Below are 19518 nucleotides of genomic sequence, written 5' to 3'. Positions count from 1 at the left end.
TTCAGTATGAGAGTTTTGATGTCCTGCATTCCCATCTCTCAAGGAGTTTTGTACTGCTGTCCATCTTGGTAAGACTTGAACCCTACGAAGAAAGAAAAAGCAGGGATGGTAACTGGAATCTAACTGCCCCATCATTTTGCAGTGATGTACAGATACTGTTGTCAGTGACATGCCTTACAGAATATTGGAAAGATGAGCACTGGCATTGTTAGCATAATCAGAGAAAATCTAAATCCCTGAGAAGCTCTGATTATGAAAACACAGTGTTGGCAGAAGCTTCAGAGAGAGAGGATATGGACTGTTTCAAACCTTGGAAAGTTCAGCTGGCCATGTTCCACTTCTATTCCAGGACACAAGTTAAGTGTTTTTAACCGACTTGCATGTGTGCAGCCATACAAATTTGTCATGCAGAACAAAGGAGTACATGTTTTAAACAAAACTGATTGGATTATATGCTTTACTCTGTTAGCTATTGAGGCTTTAATTAAAGAAAGAAACTCATCTCTCTTGACAGCGCATCTGTACTGTGTTGGTGAAACCCCTGAAAATCTAATGGCTGCTATCAGTAGGTCTGGGATTAATGTCCTCCTTAGGAAGGAATGAGATGGCAGCAGGGCTTGGGAAGACCTTGCTTTTTCACAGGGTACAAGAAACTCTGATCACTGGCACCTGTTTCCTCAGCTGTACTTAAGAAGCCAAGGATTGCTTTAATGTAAAACTTAACTGCCTGAGACATGGCCAAAGTTATACTGGAAGAATTGAAACCAAGTCCTAGCCCCAATCCCCTCTCTTCATGTGGAAAAAAGCACACAGTTATTATAAAAGATGTAACTAATTCTGTGTTTGGAAAGAGTAGACATAAATGTGTCAGCAAGAGTATGGCCTCCTACAAGGGAGTGTATTTTTTCATAAATTCTGTACGTTAAAGTAAGTGGAAAAATTTTCATCATGTGCCAATAAAATGGGATAAGGCTCCTTAAATGTTTTGACTATGATGGAAGTGCAATTTAAACTTCTAAATATTTTAGCTACTTTCAGTAGCTAAATTAATGTAAATAATATAACATATTATTTACATTAATTTAATGTAAATAATTTTGCATTGTTATATTATTTACATTAATTTTCAAATGTAATTTTTCATTAGAGGCCACATGAAAAATAATCTTGAAATGTAAACAAGATCTTAAAAAACTATCTAAATCAGAGTGAAAGCATGATAGTGGAAAGTGGAGACTAGAGACTAGTTGTGTCATTTTATCCCACAAACCAATTCCTGGTGAAACACTTTTTTTTCCTCTGAAATTTTCAATGTATTTCTCTTTGGTTTTGTAATGCTCTAATTTTTGTTCTTTTGTTAGTCATATCTTAACACTTCAGTAGTGTTTGCTGAAACCTGCAGGTAATTGTTTACTTTTTGATACTCTGATCATAAATGTAATCTAGGAATTGATGTAGCTAAATTCAAGAAATTATGTACATAGGCACATATGAATAATATAGCAACTAAAGAAATGTTATAGATATAATTGCATGTGGATCAAGTAAGACTTTGGAATCTGTAATTTGTTTTTTAAATTCCATTATTTTACTCTGCAATTTTTTTAGGAAGATGGAAGAATTTCTGAATCTTACACAACTAAAGACATCTTTGAAAGAAGCTATTTTACTAGATTATTATACTGCAGGATTTTGGTGGGCTAAAGAAATGAACTTTAGTCTTATCCAGCTCTCAGGATTCATGGATCTATTAAATTTTGCCTTGGAGAACCTCAGCGGTAAGTATAATTAAGAATTGTTAAATATCTGAAGTGGAAGGCAAGAATGTTTCCCAGTCATTTTAATAAAGTGATATTTAATTACAAGTAATTGTGAAATTATTTATTTTCCTCTTGAATGTTGGTATGTTAGACCTTGTGCCTGAAAATAATTCTTATTGGCATATCTCAAGTCTTTTGAGTAGAATATTCCTCATTCTTTGTTTATACAATATGTCATACAAATGGGCCAGGTCCTGAAAAGACCTTTTCTTTGCTATGGTAAAATAAATAATAATTACAGTAGAGTGAGAGCAAGGAGCTCCTACATTCCAGTTCCAGCTTTCTCAGTGACTGACTTGCTGTAGCCTTGGGCACATTTCTCTGCTGTTTGAGATATTGAGTATATCCTGTAGCATTACAGCAGGTGAATTACATTTTTTTTACCCTCGGAGGTCAACTCTCCGCTTCCTATATGGCAAATGCTGCACTTCTGGCACAGAATATATGTTAACTAAGGACTGGTGAGGGAGGTAAACTGGCATTACTGCTGAAGATGAAAAATGACATTGAAAGGACTGTAGCTCCTGTGGTTGTGAGGAAATGTGCCACAAAGTATGAAGCTTGGTCTAGTGGGAATGAAATAGCCAGAAAAAATGGTAGCACTGTCCTCTAAAACCTTCTTTGTTAGAGATTCTAATGCTTGTTTAACATTCACTTTGAAGGTGATTATGTTGAGAAAAGTCCATCCCAGAGGAAGAGTGAAAGGACTCAGCAGTTTCATTCAAAAGAGAAGGCAAACATTTAAAATCAAGCTCATAATAGTTATTATACTCTTTCACTGTAATTTAGTTCAAGGGCCTTTCTGTCTTGGAATTTTGACAGAATATGTACGTGCTTTATGATCATTGGAATTCCAGTTGTCCTTCCTGTCTCCAGTGAGAAAGTATCTTAACATATGCTAACTATATTACTATAACAATGTAGCAGAGTGGAAACCCGTCAGAAATTAGTTTTATGAGACCGTGTAATACATGTGTACACGACAGGCTGGTAGCACAACCAGTTATTAAAACTGACTGATGTTTTGCAGGAATGTCATCTTTGTTGCATTATGTTTTGCCAAACTTTTAACTCTTTAAGCTTAAGATTTTCTATGGCCCCGTCTGCTTTTGGTGAATTTTTATATATAAAATTGCAACTGAACTAGTTCAGTGGGTTTGCAGACAGAGGCTGTGGGAAAAAGAACCTATTTCGTGTCTTTTTCTTTTGTTAACGGGTCTAATGCCCCGGTGGGTTGAAGTAAAGATAATGGTTTGGCAAGCAAATGTGAATTTGCTTTTTGCTGTCCTGTGAAAATCCATTTAGATTTGGCTAAGATATACATGGTTTTTAGAGAAAGAAAATGTCGTTTTTAAATGCTTGCAGGAAACTTCTTATATTTGCTTCACAAATATAAGAAATATAAGCTGAGATGAATTTTCTTGTAATTACCAAACATATCAACTAAAAGCAAAATTCAAATGTCTTCTATATTAATGACTCTTTCTTTTCCTTTCCCTGCACTGGACCCAGTCAGCCTGGAGAATTAAGCTGACTTGGCCATAATAGCAAGTGTAGCATTGAGCAGGAAGAATGGATTTAGAGAAGGAGGGTAGTGGAAATGCATTTAAGGCTGGTAAAGCAGCAAGGAAAACTGGAGGCCTTGCTAGATGGGGAGTCAGAATGAGTTACATGATTTGACTCTCTTCTATCCATTGAGGGTAAAGTACTCCTTAGCTCACAGAAGTGCTGCATGAATCTTCCTGAGACAGGTGGTTTGGACTGAAAATCAAGTGTGCAGAGGAAAGAGAAAATTTGGATGAGCTGGCAACAGACTCAAGGTCTGGGTGATCCTGTTATGTGCCTTCACTTCCCTGCAAAGGGTGGTATTTCTGGTTCTGTTGCTTTTCCTCATTTCCTATGGCTTCTATTTCCTTTGCATTCTCTGTGTTTCTTTCTTGTCCCTTCCCATATGGTTATTTATATTGTGCTGCCTCTTACTGAAAAGTGAGGTAGAATTGTCAAACCTTTGATTACTGTACCACTATAGGGCAAAACCATAAAAGAAAAGAAGTCTTCTAAGTATTTTAATTTGTTTTCTGTACAAAAAAACCCAAGGAATGTATCAGTAGAGACATGCTACAATGAGGAAAATAAATCTATTTCACCACTGGTGGATATTTCCCCATTTTTTTCTGTAGATTTTTTTAGACATAAAAGGAAAAGATAAATTGTATTTGAAGCTTTTGTGTTAACTTCCAATGGTTTTAGTGATGGCAGACACTGTGTGCAAATCAGAAAGATGAATCCTTTCTTTTTATAGGTTCAGCAAGCACTGATACATTTCAGATTGCCCTCTATGTCAGGACAGTTATCAAACAGAATTTAAAATCTAATTCCAACCTGTTGTGGCATTTGGTTTTGATTTCCAGGGTAAAAATGTAAAGTAATTATCTGGTATGGAAGGATGCAAAAATGTCTCCTAGTTTGATGATACATGCAGGGTCTTATGCATATTCATGTTTACTCTATTATGACTGTAAGCACTTTAAAATATTCTTCGCCCTTTTTAAAATCTGTTCCTGCATTAATGGCTTATGTTGCAAGGGGCATGGTCAGAAGAATAATTAAAGAAAAACATACTCTGCTTTCAAATTAGCATATTATTCTGCCTGTGGTGGTCTCAGCACAGGTAAGAAGTGAAGCTGTAGTATCTTGAACACCCATTTTTATGATCCTTCCATTGTGAAGGCAGAGTGGTAGTTTTGTAGTGGAATTTTAATCGACACTTTTTATTGATGAGAATAATGGCAACAGAAGCATTTGACTGCTGTTGGCTTTTAAGTTTAGATGGTGGGTCATAACTAAAACTTCAAGAAGTCTTATAATTAAAATGGGCCAAAAAACTCCATCCCACCTTGTCGTATTTATACGTGGTTTTTGTTCTTTGGGATTACTTTGCAGGCAAACATATGACCTTGGGAGAAAATTTAAAAGAACTTGAAAGAGCAATGGCTGAAATAGGAGAAACTGAGTCAGAAGAAAGAGGTGACCTGAATTTATTCAGCATTGAGCAAGCCAAAGCAGTCATTGATTACTTGGTTACCAGGTATTTATATCTACATAATCTGTTTTTATTTCATTAATCGAATATAGTGGGAAAATGACTGATAAAATAACAGCAACAATAAGAACAACAACATCAACAATTTTTAAATTATTATTATTTTTACACTACTACTAGTACTACTACTATTTTGCTGTTATTTTACTGGATACCTTCTTACTGTGCCAACACCAAACTTTAAATCATGAAAAAGAAGAGAGAATATGCCAGGAGCAGTGAAGATCTGGCCTCAGATGTCAAAGCCCAAAAAATAAATTTAGACTGGAAGTTTATAAAAATGTGAGATATGCTGAAAATATTCCTCTTGAGTTTTGTTTGAAGTGATAAAAAAAAACCAGAGTGATGCATGGGCAATAATCTTGTTTTGCTTTTAAAAGCTTCTTTTAGATTCCATCTGAATAAAATTGTAGATCTTCTTTATCTTATTTATCTTATTTAGATCTTATCTTGACTCTGTTATTCTAAGTATTTGTATGGCCTTGACAGTTATTGTGGACTGAAGTGATTTAAAGTTTTGTACTTACAGAATTAAGGTTCTGATCATATAGGAGTCATAAAAATTTGCATTTCAAAATCAGCAAAGTCCAGTATGTGCGTGAAAAGGTTTTATGACAGGTCTCAGCTTTTAAACAGAGACGCAGAAAGAGATGCAGACAGCAGTAAATTCATTAATTATTTGAGAAAAATACTGAGTCTGATAGCAGCAGTAATGCCCCTGTATAAAGTTCTTACTGTATAGTAATGTGTACACCCCATTTCCACTGGAATGCCGTGGTTAAGGCAGTGGCTGTACTGACATACCCCTGTTTGCAGTACATGATGGACAGAATGGTTCTCAAGCTGTTTAACCATCCATGAATGTCAGGGGCAAGGAGATGGAAAATTAATAAGTTACTCCTGTAGTATATGCTCATCCACTGTACTGCAGCTGTAGCCCTTCAGCCCATTTTCTGACCCAAATGGGGGTGGAGGAGGGTGGGGAGATTTGTGGCAGATGGGCATAAAAATTGAGTGAGATGATGGCTGATCCATATGTAGATTTGCTGGGAATTTTCTGACTGTTCTGTTGGAAAAGTTTAACGCAGCAAAGAGGGAGTTTTGAGAGTGTTTTCCTGAATGTGGAAAAGTATTTTCTCTTGAGGAAAGGCAAAATGCTAGGGTAGCTATTAGCCTTCCAGTTCAGAGTACTTGGATTCAGATGGGGATTTAAACCCATTGCAGGCAATTTCTCTTACGATTGGGCTATAAAATATGTCTCTTTCTCCTGCTCTCTGAATTTTTTCTTTTGTTTCTTTTTCATGGAAAATATACAACACTTAAGGTTCTTCCCATAAGAAATGGGAACATCTCTTTAAATCTCAGATTTCTGTAGTCAAGGCAAAATAATGTCCTGCCAAGTACTAGCCCTAAACTAAAAGGAAATTTGGCATTTAAGATGTCTCAGCTCCTTTTACTTCTGCCTTCCTGTCTGTCTTTTGTATATTTATATGGAACAAATGTTCTTTCCAAATAGCATGTCTATAACTTGTGTGTAAATTATCCATTGAGAGATATCTTGTCCATGAAGTAATTCCTTCACAGTCAGAAGAATTTTATCCAAGAGATTAGGTGCTCCATCCTACTTTGAACCAAAGTATTAGCTGGGCAGGAATACAATCAAGCTGCAAAACTTTAGCAGCAGAATGGTATTTTGGCCACCAAATATGTGGTTGTATGTCCAAACTGCTCCATTTATTAAAAATGGGTGCTGTGGCGATGCTGTGGAAGTGCACACATACGCTGAAATGTATCATGTGTGTCCAGTTTATGCAATCCATTATTTCAGTCACTGGAATATTTTTTTTTCTAAACAAGAATGGAATTGGCACAAATAAATGGGTGTATTTTGAAGTTTATGAACTCAGAAATAGGTTCAGTTTTATTACAATTCAAATTAATGTATTAGTTCAATACATTTTTTTCTTGTTTAATTTTAAATGATAAGCCTGTAGGTTTTTTTCTGCTCAAGACAGTATGACATGTTGTAGTTCAGATCACATTTTTACAGATGAGCTGTAAACCCATGGGATTTATAATGGAAATGGGGACAAATGCTTAACCACATTGGCACAAACTGTGCAACAACTATAATGACACCTTCAGGTTTGGTGGAAGGTGACAGTTATCATCTTTTTATCTTGTCTCCTTGGGCAAACACACATCAACATAGCTCCTGACATTTTCTTTTCAGGAAGCAGTGGAGCTGGGGGAATATGTCATTGTTAATCACCTTCAGATTCTCATATGACATCATAAGAGGCCTATTCTTAACAACATTACTTACGCAAGTAAAATTATTTCTGTGTAATTGCTAAAAACACTGGTATGGAATTTTTAAATTGTTTGCATCAAATTGAAACAAAAGGGGTAATTTTGTATAATGCCTGACAGAAGAAAATGACACTGTTTTTCTAAATAAATGCTGATGTCTGATTTATGTAATTTGATTTCAAGACCATTAAATGGAGAAATTTTTTCCCTCATACAGGATTAGGAGTGCCAGGTTGAACAGAGATATTTTTAAAAATAAAGACATAAACTTCAGAAATGCCAAAAACAATTACTTATAATTTTGGGTATATATTTTAAGTTATATGTACCTGTAACATAGTCCATGAAGAATATCACAACACATTTGAAGGGGAAGGGGAGGGAAAAGACCTGACTTTTAGGTGCTATAAATCTGACTTATTTCCAAATCACTAGGATAAGAGAACAAATTTGAAATATTAATTTCTGCCAATCCAACTGGAAGGATATATGTCCTATTTCCTGTGTGTCTGTGATGTTCATAAAATATTTTTTGTCTTTTTTCAAATAATCCCTGTTAGAATTTTACCAAATTACAGGTGTGCATGAAAGGGGACATATATTTTCATAAATCACTGTGAATCATTTCCAGGTTAAGTCCTGAACTCTCTTTAAACATAATTTCTGCGACTCCACTGAAACATGTCAGGAATTCTTTGGTGATGTGCTGCAATAAAAATATACTTTAATAAAATTGCAAATACTGTAAGAACTTAATTAATTGCCTGTGTGCTTTAGGTTTGGAGGAAGGCAGCCTCTAGCTGATGGCAGCCAGACTTCTTAGGTGGGCCTTGCCGGTACCAAGCCAAAAGTGTTCCAACTGATGGATCTCCCAAAAAAAGAACCTGGGTCCTGTCCCTCGCCAGAAAGCACAGGAACCAGTTACAGATGTTCCCTGCAAATATTGCTGTGCCTTTCCTGGATACAGCAGGCAGGACAGTGATAAATTATTGGAATAATTCTTCAAGCTGGACTTGCTATGAAATCACAGAGCAGTGGAGCAGTGTTTTAAATCATATGTCAAAATGATGTGAGAGAAGCCAGGAGTTGTGTATCATGATTGTAAGAGAACTAATTGTAACAGACTATGACAAACAAAACTTTTGATTAACTAAATGCTGAATCATTGGTCATTAGAAAAGGAAACAAAGAAAATGATTTGAAACATGTGAAGTGGAAAGCCATACATGTTTTTAAGGAAGGTAAATATTTCAGTCCATTGACAAAGTCTATTTAAAGTTACTTTTGTTGTAGTATGCAAAACTGCTGTGTGTTAATCTGGTTTTTAGTTTTTCTTTGAGGAAATACTACACTGCATTTGCAAAGTGACCTTGAGAGAATAAATATTTCTATTCTTTATTGTTTTGGTGTTCCAAGATCAAACTTTCTCCCTGTACTGGCAGCCCATCCCAGAATCTGAAAGCTGATTTGCCTTTGTTTCCTCCTTGTCTGCTATTGTTGATAATAAAGGCGCAAGTATCCTGGTGATAAGTGTTTTGGGAATTACTTTTTTCAGAGTAGAACTTTGTCTTCTCAGAGTTCAATTTTATAAGGACTAAGTGGATGTATTTTTAAGTATCACACTGTATTTTCTACAGCCATCTGATAATAAATCCTGCTAAGTAAATATGCTGCTTGTTGTATCTGAAGTTAAACAACTGTTACTTTTCAAAATTTGGAACGTTACCATGCTGGAGGGTAACTCTTTGCTTAACAAAACTTGTAATATTATTACCTTTCCAAAAACTTACACTAAGTTATGTTGTTTTTCAGCTTATTTAAACACTATAAAGCATATGAATACCTCTTCCACGGTCATAGAGAAGAACCTGTGATAAGTAATGAGGTGAGTCATTTATATAGATGGAACTCATTATGCAGAGCTCCTTAACAAGTGTGCCATGGCATATGTTTTATATTGCTCAAAGCGACTTCATGTCAACATCCCTGCACTGCTAATGTAAAACGGCTGATTAAAGAGCACAAGATGATTTGATCCTCATATTCAAAATTAATTTGGGATCTCAAAAAAGTGTAAATGCATTGCTTGGTTAAGTCATTAGTTATATTAAATCAGGAACAATTTTGTGTAGGTATTTGTAAGTTGATGCATGTAATTTGAATTAGCAATGTGAGTCTGACTCTGCTTTAAAATCAGCAATCAAAATCAGAAAGTGTTGTGTGCCATGCCTAGTCTGACCACAGCCCTAATAGACATGTATGCATGTGCATGTACAGAGTTCTGTTTCTGCTGTAGCCACCGAGAGTTAATTATACTGACTATAAAGAAAGAAGCAAGCTAGAAACTGATCATTTTGAAAGAATGCAGTTAACAATAGTGAGTTGGCTACACAATGAGCTTTGTCATGTGTTTTAACTTACATGTGAAAAAATACATAAGAAAATGTGTTGATGCAAAATGTGGCCTTTAATCAAATGGACAGGTTCAATTAATCAAATAAACCTTCTTTTAGACTGGTTGTGCTTTTTGAGGATATTTGTTATTACACATTAAAAAATATTTGCATTTTAAATTTGTATTAGGAGTCAACTGATTGCCCAGAGGGGCACAGTAGTCTATTATTTTTGAAAGTACTTATATTTTAGCTTATCAGTACACAATGAAGTAAAAATTAGTGCACTGGAAAAATTCCTTTACACTTTCAGCTGGTATTTTGACTCTGGTGATGTGGGATAATTGCTTTCCATGTTGCTTTTAAGTAGCCATATTATAAAATTACTTTTCTTTACATGGATGCAAATATTTGGAAATTATTCTTGTCATTTACAAGGTGGATTAAAATTCCACCTGTGATGAAATAGATGTCAAAACTGTCAATACAAAGGTGGAGCAGAATTTTAGCATTACTATGTTAGGCTGGGTGTTTTGTGGTAGGTAATCAGATCAATGGCTGGTTAGCACTTCTTAATTGGTAAAATCGATTTTAATGAGACTTTAATTAAGTAATTCTTGTGTAAACTTAAATCATGAATCTTAGAAGGTTTTAGACTAGCTTAAGGGAAATGTGTTTGTGTTTCCTGAAGACTCCCTTCTGGGTGGGTGGGATCATCAGGCACTGTCCTAGCCGCGGGACAGGGGTTGCCCTGGGCAGGCTCTGCCAGGGAGCTCCACCTCTGCTGAGGGTTCCAGCACCTCTGGGCAATGGTAGAAATGGATTTCAAGGAATGACTTTGGTGATGGTCCATCCAAGCAACAAGTGCCATCTGCAGCTACAACTGTCACAAAACCCTATATGACAATCTTTAACTGTAACTCCTTCACGGCCTTTTCTTACCTATGGTGCCACTTTACTTTAATCCATCTGTTTTGTATTTGGAGCTACATGGCAGAGAGCTTCTAATTTGTTCAACTACACTCCAACACCCAAGAAAGTCAATACTTATATTCTATGAGTTCATTTTGATAGGGTGATGCATTGTTCTTCAATAAGTAAAAGTTTAAGATACTGAAGCTGCACATATAAATTTATGACATTATTTGCACTTGCTTTATGTGTTAAAATGTGAGGAGAGGTCAACTCAGCATAAACTTCAAGTTCTTTTGCTGTAACTTTGTTTTATTTAGTAATTCTTATGCATAAAAGATATCATGACTTCTATTTTGCAGTCCCTTAGATGAACAGGATTTTGGGCTGCTGTGGTTTGGTGTGTGTGGCTATGGCAGGAGCACACCTGGGGTCATTTGCTCTGCAGTGCATCTGCTCAGGGAACAGGAGATCAACTGGGAAATGCACGTGCTGAAAGTAGATAGTAAATTTGTGCTCAAAGTTTGGCTGCTGTCCTGTTATGTAGACCAGTGTCCTACCAAAAAAAAAAACCAAAAAAAAAGCCACTGCAGACACACCACAGCCTAAAGCTGGATCTGATCCTGACTCTAAGCTGAGGGCAGCTAATGTCTAAAAAGTTTTCCTTTAGCTTCCAGCAATAAAAGCCTATTCTTTTGGAACAGGACACTCTAAATTGTAATGGCCAGATTTGTCCAAATAACAAGAACCACAGTGTTCCAAGAGCTTAATTACAGCATTATCTCCTTTTGCAAATGAACACTTTGAGATGAGTCAGTGAAATGACTTGCTTCAACAGAATTGATTTGTTTCCACTGAAATGGCTTTAGCTCAGCGAGTGTGTGTGCCGAAAGAATTACCTGCAGAATAAAAGCCCAGCACCCTCAGGAGAAGACCTGCTTCTTTAAAAGAGATACAGCTACAACAAATAAAAGCTGTACTCAGTGTTGTAATGGATATCCTTTTAGGGAAACCACAGTGTGTGTTTTCCAGAGAAATCTTATAGCAATGGATTGTAAAGTCATCGGAATTTTTTTCTCTAGCACAGGCAATTATACAGTGTTCTCAATCAAGTTTCCTTTTTGATCTTTCACTGCAGTTATTTCCAAATGACCCTGTCATTTCCTGTGTAGAATAAAATCAGACAAGAAAAGGGAAATTACTCAAAACTCAGATTATGCATACAATATCTGTGGTCGTGCCACTTAACAAAATCTAAGTTACTTAAATGTAGCACATAATTAGTGGAGCTTCACAGTCTGATTAATATTCTGCATTTGATGCAGCTAGCATAATAAAGGCACCTCTGTAAAACACAGACAGTGTTCAACCCTTAAAAAAAAGGTAAAAAATGCCAGGCTAATTTAATTTTTTTTTTTCTGCATTGGCTAAAGCCTTTAAACCTCAAACTGCCTGAGGTGATCATATTGCCTAGGAAAAAAAAAGGTTAAAATAGAAAGATATGAGTGCTTGGTTAGATGATAAAACACACATCACACTTCTAACCTACTTTGACAGTATTTAAAATTTAAAACTTGCCTTTCTAGCTATCAAATCCCTTACTTCTCCTTCTTTCCAGATCTACAAAGACCTATATATTATGTATGCATGAATACCTGTTAGAAAACATGACAGTACAAGGAATTGCTGAGAAGTGTTAAGATTGCCAAGTAAATTCATTGCTTTTTTTTCCTGTTACTATTATGAGCAGTTCCCCCCATTTAGAATGATTACAAAAGAAGCTGTGCTTTAGCTGTTCTGTGGCTGTGATCCAAAATAAAATGCAAGCAGTGCTACCATACCAGAGTTCTTCAGGAATATTGCTGTTAAAGATAGTGGGTTTTTTCCTTCTGCCTGTTCTGGACATTTTGCTCTCTAGCTGTGATTTAGTACACCCATATTAGCTTGCAATTTCAAGGAAAGCAAAAGGAGTACAGACTAAATATTGATGTTCAGGGATTCAGTGGAGAAATTCCTATTAACATGTCAGATCTTAGAACAAAGGTTTAAATTGTTAATACATAAACTGTGTAGAAGTTTTTACTCTTTTCTATTTCTGCATTTAATTAATTTATTTTACTTTGATAGGATGATATATTACAATGTATCTTGCAATTTTTTTTCTCTCATTTGCAAGTTGTACCTTGTACTGCAGTCCATGTTTTTTGCTGTTCTCTGTTGTGTATTTTTGGATGTTATGAGGCTAAGGTCTTTTGGGATTATGTCTGCTTTGAAACATTTCCTAATAAAAATAATGTGGTTGGTAAATCTAGTTTTATTCCTAGTTGCTTTAGCCAGTCTGATGGAGTAATCTGCTATTTTATGGCCCAGATGACTAGCTAAGTTTGACTTCTTGAAATAGTAGTGTACAATGTAATTTTCTTTAGAGATGTCATAGTGGGTCAGGTTGCAATAAAAATATCAAAGATTAAATTTAATGGCAGTTCAGATTCAGTATTATAGCAGTCACTAGATATCATCCTCTGTACTTAGAGTTCCAGACTAGTTTCCATTAATGCTTTCATTCTATGTACTCCTTACTTTCTGAAGCATTAAGCTTTTGGACCGTGTCTGGTCCTTATCCAGTTATGGGTTGGGTTGGGTTTTTTTTTTTTAAGTTTGAACAAAATCCCATCTTTGTTTGAATTTAAGGAGGTGAATAGGAAGAATATGCTTTTTGAAAGCTAATAAAGCTTTTTTAAAAGCCCTAAAGTCTGGGACTTGACTTTGATACGTAATCCTCATTAGGTGTTGCATATTTAGATTGGTTAATCAATCATTGTTTAAACGAATTTGCTCTGTGACTACTTGAGAACTGTGTTTTAGAGATGTATGAAACCAGAACATTTCCATAAGCATATCAGTTCACACTACAGAAACTCATTCCCCAGCTAATGGAGTGCTTTTCAAAGCCTGGAGGTTTCAGATATTTTTAGTACCTAAAAACCAGTGAGTTGATTTTTTGTAGCTTTGTTTTCTAAATATCACCATGGCAAAGACATCAAGAAGAGCATAGGACTGGAAGGGATGTCTTCAATTGTCAGCTCTCATGCTCCTTTCTCTTAGGGAAACATTCATAATCCTCTTCAGAAACCTTTCAAACTCCAGTTTAAAAAGTTAACTGTTTTTTTGTTTTTTTTTTTTTTTTGTCTTTACTCCTTCAGGAAGTGCCCTGATGCCTGGTTTCTATATTTGTTATAAAACTTCAGTTTCTGGCCTGGGTGTATTCATGATAAGCTTATGTACATTTGTCCTTGTGACAATTTTTGCCCGTATTGACCTTTAGCTCTTGTTCCATCCCCGGTGTTTATTTTTCTAGTGTATAAAGAGACAGCAATCTTATTGTCAGCCTTCATTCAGCTAGACTAGAAAAGACAGCTTTCTCTAATCTTTGGTTTAAAGGTAGACTTTGATACACATGTGCTTACATCCATATCAGCTTCTTGTCATCCTGTTGGCCTTCTTCTATATTTGTTCCACTTTAAATCAGTTTTGTTAGAACATAAGCGACCAAACTGACATAATATTATTGCTGAGATAAAAGCAAGGCCTTGTAAAATATCAATAGTGCTTTCTTTTCCTCTGCTGGGAATAGCCTACACAGTAGGTCCTAGAAGCATTTTATACCTGTATCATGTGGCTGTCTCATCGTACATCTGCTATTCTAGTTCCCCTTTGTTATTGTATTTTCTAGCTGAGGTACTCACAGTGCACTATAGGCTTTAAAAAAAAAAAGATATCCCCGCAATGTCACCTCCCAATTTGTCATTGAATACAAGAGTGAATAGACTTCAAAGGCATTCAGTCCCATCTGTGTGGTATTCCTGCCCACTCATAAATTGATCATGTCTCTCACATTGCTTTTGTCTAGAAAATTATTTATTTAATAAACTATGAAATTAGTCTGGCATCATGTATCTTTGATAAATCGATGTTGTGTTACATTCCATTTCTCTTTCATTTTCATGCTCTTATTTAGTTTTTCCTTCAAAACATGCTCCTCAAGCCTTTACTGCTATGAAGATCAAAACTACAGCTTCAGGAGTAGGTTCATTATTTTCTGATTGTGGATGTTTAAAACTGGTATTTGGTCTTTTGATGTCTGAGGGGAAATTTTTGATGTCCGTCACAGAAGTGTGCCATACCCAAGTCCAGATTACTGAAGTAAGCAGCTGGAGAGACAGTGGGTTTTTGACAAAAATTCATAGATATCCAGCCCTTTGATCTTGAGGCTTGCTATGGCTGCAATCAGAGATCTTGAAGGACTTGTGATTAGTTTGAATGAAAAGTGGAGTCTGTTGGAATTGTATGCAGTGCTGCTTCAAATATTTAAGCATCTGTTGTCTAGTAGAAACAGCCCTTGTTTTCCAAAGATTGTGTTGGTGTACTCATTTGCCAGTAGGGGAGCTACTCTGACCTTTAGCAGTTACATTTCCATGTAGGTCACATGCTGATGGTCTTCTAATGAACTTTTAACATTCCTGAGTTTTGGTAGCTGAACTACTCTGCCCTAAAAGCTGGTGAGAGCTCCAGAGAGCTGGTGGAATTCATAAGCCCGTGCTGAGTACTTTTACAATGCTTTAGAAAATGATTAACAGAACGTTTTTTAAATTATTTTCTTAGGAAACATCAAATACAAAACAAGCCTGCTTTTTAACTCAGTAACATGCGTGAAGTCACGAAAGAAAAGAATTCAGGCAGGACAAGTGCCAGAGAGCTGACATGGGCTGTGCCTTCAGTGTGCTGAGCACCATGGTTCTGACCCAGCCAGCGTTTCAACAAGCGCCTCTTCTTAACAAATTGGGAACTTTAATTTCAATGGACCTATTCACATACACAGAATTAAACTGAGAAGTGACTGGGGTCACGTTGCTCAGCACCCTGGAGGATGAAAAACTAAAGATACTAGAGAAAAAAAAATTGAGGCTCATAATCATTTTTTAGTTTAGTACAACTGACAAAGCATCACATTTTTTGACTGCATGATGTTAGAGAGAGAGAGGGAAAAAAACCTGAATTCTTGGCAGGAAAACATTTCTGGAACTATGCAGGAATTAATATATACACAGATGTGCTCTATAAGTTGTTTAATTATTTATTTAGAAAATGGCTTGATTTCCACTTTCTGTATGTGTGTATTTGTTTGAATGTGTGTAAACATACATAGTTGTGATAAGAGCAGTAATGGCTCATTTATTTGCTGGAATGCAGGTTAGCTAGGAATTGTAGGCTTTGACTGGAAGGATAGTCAGTACATTAATGAGAGCCTGTTTCTGCTATTCATCAGAAGGTTCTATGACCCAAATGATGAAGTGCTCTATCAGAAGACTACAGCACATTTAAAAATGGTTATCAATCACGATGTAAATTTTAATAGAAGACATTGAGATTGGCAAAAATGTATTGACTTGGAGAAATTTTTAAGTGGTTAAGCAAAGTAGCTGAAGACAGACTATTAGGATAAGAATTCTGTTTTACTTTTCTAGTATTCCAGAATAGCTCACTCTGTTGATGCCCTTTGCGAATTCTACTTGTTTAACTTGACCAGCATGATAAAAAGTACTTGAAGCTGAGCAAAGATCAGTAATTTTGTTTCATAAGAGAATCTGAGAATTTTGCAGTTTGATTTAATTCCAGTTTAAAACAAAAAAAAATAAACACTTAACAGAATTGCTATTCTTACATGTCTGTGTTTAAACTCCCTGACACAAAAGTAGTGCTTTTGAAGATCATCTCAGAGCCCCACCTCCATCATGGTGCCATACAGCATAGTTGGGTCTGCTGGAACAAGACCCATATGACCTTCATGTGGGTCTCAGCTTGCCATAGGGCATGTTGCTGGGGAGGCAGGAATCTAGAAAATAGGATTCTCTATCAGCCAGTGTGGCAAACCATTGGAAGGGCTTTGTACATAAGCTGGTGAGAGCCAGGTAGGTTGCTGCTAGCACATTGGCAGAAAGTTATTTGCACAATAACTCCACTTTAGGAAGTTCAAAGTACATAACTTGAAAGGAATCTGCCGAAAAGAAAATAGAGACACATTTTATTTTGAGCCCAATGCATTATGTCTGCTGCAGTACAGTGCTATTTTCAGTGTTAAACTCTTCCATGTAATGTAGCAGGGATCAAGCAGTTATTCAAGAATGTGCCACGTTTTGTTTATATTTTGCTGGTTCAAATTTAGCTGCCCTTTTTAAAAGTTGTTTGCCAGCAGGTACCATTTTGGTGCCTCTACAGTCTGACTTACTGGAGACTGGTTTTCCGGAGGAGTTGCCCTATTTCCAAGATTTCCTGCATAATTTTTGGTAATTGGCAGACAGAAATCCATGACCTTATACTACAATTAACAACTGTTTTGTACCCATTACCTTTATCTGCAGCTTTTCATCATCTTGAAAATCAATTTGTATACATAAAAGTATCGGTAGAATGAGCAAGTGATGTGATATTTCATGGGAATGTATCCCCATGGGTGAATATTTAAAGTATCAAATTCATACATCTTGTGACCTTATGTTATGAATAACATGTTGATCTTACTCATATAAATAAATAGCATGACATTTTCTTTACCATGATGATTTATAATCAATATACATTTTAATAATTTTTCATCCATTTAGTTGATGTTGTGAGGACAAATGTAATCCAAGTCTAAATAACAGACAAGTTTTACAATCCTTTAAAGTTCCTTTTTAAAATGCACCAGAAAGTTTTTTGTCTTCTAATTCCACCTTGAATTTTATAACATGTCATAAGATACAACATAAAGTATTTTTACTGAACATTGAATCTGATGTATTTGAATATTAATTCATAAAACATTATTTTGATTTCCTATAAATATGCTAAGCTCAGCAAAATGTAGTGTTACTCATTAGAAAGCTAAGTTTTATAGGATGTCTGGTTGGTATTTGAGGTAACTTATATTGCTACTTAGGTTTACATTTAATAAACCTTAGCTAAGAAAATTGTTTAAATTTCAAAGCAAAGATAATAAATAAAATGAGGGCATAGAATATTAATGTGAACTGTGTCTTTATTTTGTTAAAGTATTCAAAGTTAAATAGTGGTGGTCTGTTAACAATCTAGGGCTATTTGGCAAGTCTCTAAACTTACTCAATAATCAAAACATAAAAGGACAATGGAAACTTTTCACAATAAAAGAAAAAGGAGTTGAGTACAGAAACCAAACAAATTATTCTCTGCTTTTTCTTGGTAAGGAGGTGAACTTTATAGGAAGGGCAGCAAGCTCTGTGTTAGGGTTGCCTTTTCCTGCCTTTGTTATAAATTACATCTGTCTGTGAAGAATCCTCTCCAGTTACTTCGTGGTTCATGGCTACGGGGGAGGTGTGCATGTCTATCTGGAATGGGGCAGAGAGAGACAGATTGTGGGGGAGCCTTTTAATTTTACTGGTTTGTTTTTCACTGAGGAAATGGCAATTCTAAGCACATTAATTTGCCTTGCTTACTAAATATACAGATGGATAAAATTCCTAAGGATCCAGCTGTGTAAATAGAATATTAACAAAACAACTGTTTTCTTCGGCATTTGTATTATTTGTTCTTTGAAGCTTGCTAGACTTGGAAGACTTCAGCACCGTTTAGGTTCAGTGTAATCATTCAAAATGTTTTTATTAGGGCTTAAATGAGGAAAACATTTGGCAAAGGGATGGAGTTTATCCAAAGCATAATGTTTGATTCTTTCACAAGAGTCTGAATGCACTGCAACAATATTGTAAGGCACCAGAAATATGGGAGTAAGCTGCCAAATGGTACTGGAAGGAGAGCCATATATGTACCCAATATGTTGGGTGTAATGTGCTCTCCATGCCCTCCTTCCCCTGCACCTGGTGAGGATCCAAAGAGATCAGGCTGAGGTAGCCCAGATGTGGCAGTGCAGTCTCTCCTGCACAGTTTCCTTCACCATTTGATCCCGAGTCTGGAGTCATTTGCAGGCTGCTAGCAACAGAGCAAGGTGAAAATTCCGTCCCTCCAATCCCTTCTAACAGTGTGGGCTGATGGCCAGCTCCCACCAGCACCAGCCCACTGAGCCTCCCTCTCTCCTCTTCTGATTTGGAAAATAGGCTCCCATCTGCCTCTTCCATCAGCCTTAGCTAACCTTGTGCTGCCTGAGTCTCCCACAAATCCACTGTGTTTTTGTGGAAGCTGAGACTTCATTGTGTCTTTCGATCACTCAGAAAACATCAAATATGTAGAATATCTCCTCAGGGCAGGCTTGAAAACACAGCAGCTGGAGCCTTTTGGGGTTCTTCACAGTTAAGATTATTATCTAAAGTATTTTTTGGTTTGACTTTCCACGTGCACTGTTGAAAATTTGGTAGTGAACTCATCCTGAATCTCCTCTTGGCCAACTTAAAGCAAAGAGAAGAAATACTTGGCTGTTTATACTTAATGTTTGCTTTTTCCTACTTGTTAGAGTGGACAGACTGTTTGGCTGACCTTAAGATGCTTATATGGTGAGTGTTCAGATTTTTTTTTTTTTTTTGGTTGATTTCATCTTCATATTTTGTCCTCTGACTGTAAAGCCTATATCAGAGCCCATGTAGGTTCTGCAGGGTTACATTGCAGATGGTGCTCTGTCCAGGATAAAATCTAAACAAATGCAGATGTTTTTGGCTGAAATACCTCAACATTCTGCTTTCCACTTTTATGACAAGTGGACCTTTTGATGTTTTGGTTGGTTCTACAAGAATCCCACAATATTGTAAATACATATTGCAGAAAATATTGTTACTACTCCCACAGAGCAGGTCAGTCTTCATGAATTACATGCTGATACATGTATGACTATTTTCTTAGTATTAGAATTCCTGTGCTTGTTGTATTGTTTCTGTTCTATTCAAATAACACTAGGTAAGGGAAAATATCTCCTAGGCACTCGCACTGTCATTTATTTTGACTGTGCATATCAAAT

At 36.1% G+C, this 19518-nt stretch overlaps 1 protein-coding gene across 1 annotated transcript in view; it reads left to right on the top strand.

The window, feature by feature from the left end:
• The window catches only part of CABCOCO1 (ciliary associated calcium binding coiled-coil 1), a 44270-nt gene that overhangs the window by 1457 nt on the left and 23295 nt on the right, over window positions 1-19518 (top strand). The window contains exons 2-4 of the mRNA XM_068197101.1: window positions 1609-1778; window positions 4764-4908; window positions 9049-9121. Coding sequence (XP_068053202.1) covers window positions 1609-1778; window positions 4764-4908; window positions 9049-9121 — 388 coding nt within the window. The remainder of the gene's footprint in view (window positions 1-1608; window positions 1779-4763; window positions 4909-9048; window positions 9122-19518) is intronic.

This window comes from Anomalospiza imberbis, chromosome 8 (genome assembly GCF_031753505.1).
Source record: "Anomalospiza imberbis isolate Cuckoo-Finch-1a 21T00152 chromosome 8, ASM3175350v1, whole genome shotgun sequence".
Lineage (NCBI taxonomy): Eukaryota > Metazoa > Chordata > Aves > Passeriformes > Viduidae > Anomalospiza > Anomalospiza imberbis.
This window is presented reverse-complemented; position numbering and strand designations above follow the sequence as displayed.